Below are 5107 nucleotides of genomic sequence, written 5' to 3' on the forward strand. Positions count from 1 at the left end.
AAATGTCATGAGGAACGCTGTTCACATCCTTAGAATAGCTCTGGTGGCTGGAAAGAGTTCTACCACAGTTTCACATGGCAGGCTGGAGTGCTTACTCATCAGTAATGTTGCTACTTCGCTTTGTAGATATGTGCAGCTTGCACCTGCAAAGAGCAGTATGAACATTCTGGGAGGAAGAGCAGGGAGAGGTGGCTTGTTTTTTCCCTTCCCCCCCGAGAAAGGACCTTGAATGAGGCATAGGTGGGATTGCTCGTTTAGCCACTTACCCTATGGTAACAGATCACATTAACTCATTATCAAATGGGTTTCAATGGCAACAAAGAGGGACGAAATAGGAAGAGCCAACAGACTCAGAAAAGTGGGGATGCCCGTATAGTATACCCACTCTAAGTGGGTTTTTCTCTGCAGCCAAGCCATTAATCAGCTAATTTCTCTAGGCACAGAAAAGTCTTCTGAGGACACTATGGAGGAAACTAAAATTCTGTGGCTGCAGCACTGCAATTCATATGAAAGTTAACCTCTAACACATCTAATGGGCAGAGTGCTTTGCATCTTTTCTGCTCACCCTCATAACAGTGCCATGACGCAATTAGGGGTATTTCAGTTTCCCAGGTAAGGAGCTAAAGCCAAGTGTGACTTGGCAAGTCTTATGGCAGTGACGGGACATGAACTTAGGTTTCTCACATTCAAATTCAGTACTTGTCCCCTGTGAGCTGGCACATTTTTGCTCTTTCTCTAGGGTTGTTTTTGGGGTTTTTTTAAGTATGTGGAATAAAATCTTGAGGACCTAAAAAAGCTGCTGGATTCTGCAGTTAGTAGACCTTGTGACAACAGACATTCCTGCCCCCTCCCCCTGCTTGTTAGGATTAGCAGTTCTTGTTTAGAAACACATTTCACTTTCCCTCTTGTTTTGCAGAGTCCTTGTTCTAGAAAAAGGAGCAATTGCTGAATTTGACACACCTTCGCGTCTTATAGCATCTAAAGGCATTTTCTATGGCATGGCAAAAGATGCTGGATTGGCATAACAGGACAGCTGCTCATCAAAGGACTAGTTACTGGGTATCTTTTTTTAAAAAAACCCACAAGCAATACCTGAATGTACTGTACTTTTCAAAACAGCATTTTTATTTTTATTTTTGCGATACGGAATCAAAATGTTTCATATGCCTATGAGAACCAGAAAATTTAATTTTTATATTTTTAAAAATATTTTCTACATACAGAAGTATTTTTTTTACCTGACATCTTACTGAAAATGGATGTGAGTGTGTGTATGCATAGCACTTAACTGTACTCTTTTTATCTTATATAGTCAATTACAGCTAGCGATACAAAAGCACTGGCATTATCCGTCCATTCATTTTCTGTTAAGTAAAATGAATCAATGAAATGTGGAGTTGTGGTGCTGTTTCCAGGATTAAGTTGATTTAAAAACAGAACAAAACCTAAAGCCCATTTTTCAACATCGTACCTCTAGCAGCAGTGTTAAATCAGGCAAAATGTGTGGGACCCCCCACCCCAGAATAAATACGGTGTGCATGAGGAAATCCTCAAAACACTGCCAATATATTTTAAAAGCCCACATCTCCCATTCAGCCTGGGGCACTGCACACACAGAAGGGGACTTGCTCAGCTTTAGCTGGGTGGTTCCTCTCTTCAAACAGTTGAGCCCCAGTGCGTGGAGCCCTTATTTAAAAGCTAAAATCTTGATACCACTTCTGAAGCAGGACTGGTTACTGGTTGGCTGGGCCAAAAGTTGTACTTCCAGATACAGGACTACCAGAAATTTCTGGACTTATTCTGAGGGCTGCTCCTCATAAAGTACAGTAGTACATGTAGTAGCAAGATCAAAAAGTTACCAGGGCATGTAGAACAGGAGCAAAGTTCCTTTTAAAAAATCTCTATGGCATGGGTAGGCAACCTAAGCTCCGGGGGCCGGATCCGGCCCAATTGCCTTCTAAATCTGGCCCATGGACGGTCCAGGAATCAGCATTTTTAAATGAATAGAATGTGTGCTTTTATTGAAAATGCATCTCTGGGTTATTTGTGGGGCATAGGAATTCTTTCCTTATTATTTTTTTCAAAATATAGGCTGGCCCCCCACAAGGTCTGAGGGACAGTGGACCGGCCCCCTGCTGAAAAAGTTTGCTGACCCCTGATAAGGCAAAATATTCATTCAGAATTTTAACTTTCAGCCAGGACAGCAAATTTATCATTACATAGAAAGCTTACAACAAGCATCTTTTGAGAGAGAAATATTTAAAAACAAACCAAAATCTCCCATTTTAAAAGCAACAAACTTTTATTAATTGTAAAAAGGGCACAACATACAGGAAATAAGAAACTCAAACATAAATCATTTGGTTAATTCTTCATTATAACCATGTTTTTTTCAGTGTAGTAATGAAGTTCTGAATCCTTTATTTCCACTGATATCATAAAGTACCACACAGTTGTTATTAGGTTAATAATTTGGTTAGTAACACTAATAAAATCCTCTGTTATAAATTGCATAAGTTATACAATATAAAAATAATCCTCTGAGTGCATAGAAAGATGCCAGCAACTGTGCAGTATAATCAACAGACTTGTAATATGTTAATTAATACTATGGCTAATCAATAGAGCATGTCAATTTGTTTACCCACATACTAGATACCTGTGGATGCCTGTGGATATCTGCTTCTCAATGAAAAGCCCAAAGGCATTTCAGCCACGATCCAGCAGTCTGGGGCACACCCACTGACTTCATATTGGATTGTGGCCTTCCTCTTCTAAGAACCTTGTTCCCAAGTCTTCTAGCACAAAAGCACATTTCCCTTCAAGCACTTCCAGAGAAGCTGACTGTGTGTGTTGATTTTAGGCACACACTTAAAATCAAAAGGGGATGGGGAGAATTGCCACCTTAAATATGTTGTGCAAATCCTGACCTGGCACCTGTCAGGAAATTTGGATACACTGGAACACGGTCAGTGGCGATATTTTCATTTATATCAATGCATTTATTTTATGGCAAGACTGAATAAACCCTAACAAGGAGTCACAGCAATATAATATGCTGCCAATGGCTTTGTCTCCAGCACTTGGGTCAGGGGGCGCCAACCTTTTGGACCAGTGGGCACATTTGGAATTTTTAGAAAGCGACATGGGTACTAGTCGCAACAAGATCGCCGTGGGAATGTGGCATAACACCAAGTGGCAGTTGCATCAAAAAGGGCATAACAAGTTTGGACCACAAATGTTGCAGAGATGCCACCTGCTCCATCTCCCCCATCAGTGGCTCCTATATCAGCCACCTCACGCACAGAATGAGCCACTCCTCTGTTCAGAATTGAAGAGAGACGGGGTGTCCAATCTTGGAACTGGGTGAAATGTGGGCATGTTTAAGGGGGCGATGTTTAAATATAGGACAGGCTGATTCGGTGCAAATAGGAACTGAGCAGGAAGAGCAAACAGTCTTTCACGCATTGTGGATTTTTGAGGGAATATTTACTGAGAACTTTGGGGGACCCATAGGAGGTGTTGGCAGGTATAGTGGGGCCCACTAGTGCCACATTGGCAGACTCTGACTTCGGCTGTACCACAAAAATAATGTGTTGCCACAGTGCTCCATTGAAAGTAAGCATTTTCTAAACCCCGTGCTAATGTTTTAAGGCCTACCTACAGGAGTTCAAAATTCACATTCCAGGTGGCATTGGCCATGTCAGTGCATTAAGCCCAGGATGAAGCAGAGGGATATCTTAGCTCTCTACAATTATGCAATGAAATGACTCGTGACAACCAAAAGCTTGCTTGCACTATAAAGTTTCAGTGAGTCTTATGCTGGAATTGTTATCTTGAGACGGCACCGTGCGAACATGTTAGACCCGTGCTAACTATCCTGGATTGTCACAAAACACTTTTGTTTCCTCTGTGGAGCTGTGACCCGCGGTCACCAGGGATAATAAGCCTAAAGAGCTGAGTCTGGGTTTCTTGGCTCCTGCAAGGAGCTGATGACTCAATTTGGCCACTGTTTAAAGGGATATAGAAGTTCGGAGGGTTGTCCTCAGCATAAGGTAGCTTAAATTTGTTAGCTATTAAACAGTTAAACAGTCAAATAACTGCTTTACCTGTCAGTTATAATTGCACTGAAATATTATGGTATCTACCCAGGCATTTAGTGACAGGAATAGTTTTACTTGGAATAATTCAGGTAAACCATGTATTGTTTAGGCCTGGGACCCTTGGAAAACTCATACCACCACCTTCCCCCAGGCCCCACCCTTCTCTGGATGTCTCCTTGAACTGTGCTTCTGCATTCATTGCACCACCCACTTTTGCCCCTGGCTCCTCCCACCATTGGTATGTGGCTCCCACAGAAGGGACTGTGGCCCTCAGGCTGAAAAAAGCTGCTTTCCATTTGTGCAACCACTGGGTACAACCCATTAACCACAGTGAAGCTTTTAAGCCCTAGCTTAACTAGGACATGTGACCAGTGTGGGCCACTGAAGCTGAATGACATTAAATTCCTTTGTCAAATGATCTGACTTAAGGAGATGAAAAATACAGCGTTTGAGTAGTAAGCTATGGATGAGTTATCATCTTGGGAACTACAGGACTGAGGAAGGGGCTTAATATGCTGCTAGATGCTCCGCTCACAGAGTTTGCCCCTAGCAAATAATGCAAAGCAATAATGACCCCTTTAGTGGCATCAATCTTTGCATCCCGTTGCGATAAATAGGTCTCTTGGAAAAGCAAAATAAAATCCAGGTTTCTGGAATTTGCAAGTGCACAGAACAGCACTTCTTTCTAGCCTGGCCGAGTTTAAAGCATCTAAAAAGAGCATGAAGGTCCATCACGCCACCAGCCATCTGAAGGTAGCACATCAACTCACAAAGTTACACGAAGTAGGTGTGGCTTAGCCCTCCTCAACCCTAGTCTATTTCCTACCTAACATCTGAAGCTGTCATCTTTCCTAGCTTCACCTCCATGACTTTCCATGTGTCTTTACTAACCTTCATCTTCTATTGTTTCCACCTCAAAAACCCCCATTTTCTGTCCTTTGATTCTTCTGTCTCCAGTTTTCCTCCTGCTTCCCTCTCTGTTCCAGTAGATTTTTCTCCCCCCC

At 42.3% G+C, this 5107-nt stretch overlaps 1 protein-coding gene across 3 annotated transcripts in view; it reads left to right on the top strand.

The window, feature by feature from the left end:
• Positions 1–1390, top strand: part of ABCC3 (ATP binding cassette subfamily C member 3) — a 69689-nt gene extending 68299 nt beyond the window's left edge. For all 3 annotated transcript variants that reach the window (XM_083429996.1, XM_083429997.1, XM_083429995.1), the window contains one exon: positions 917–1390. In XM_083429996.1, the coding sequence (XP_083286122.1) occupies positions 917–1025 (109 nt within the window). In that variant the 3' untranslated portion in view covers positions 1026–1390. The remainder of the gene's footprint in view (positions 1–916) is intronic.
• The last annotated feature ends 3717 nt before the right edge of the window (positions 1391–5107 follow it).

The sequence above is a fragment of the Podarcis tiliguerta genome (assembly GCF_965153285.1).
Source record: "Podarcis tiliguerta genome assembly, chromosome: 2".
NCBI lineage: Eukaryota > Metazoa > Chordata > Lepidosauria > Squamata > Lacertidae > Podarcis > Podarcis tiliguerta.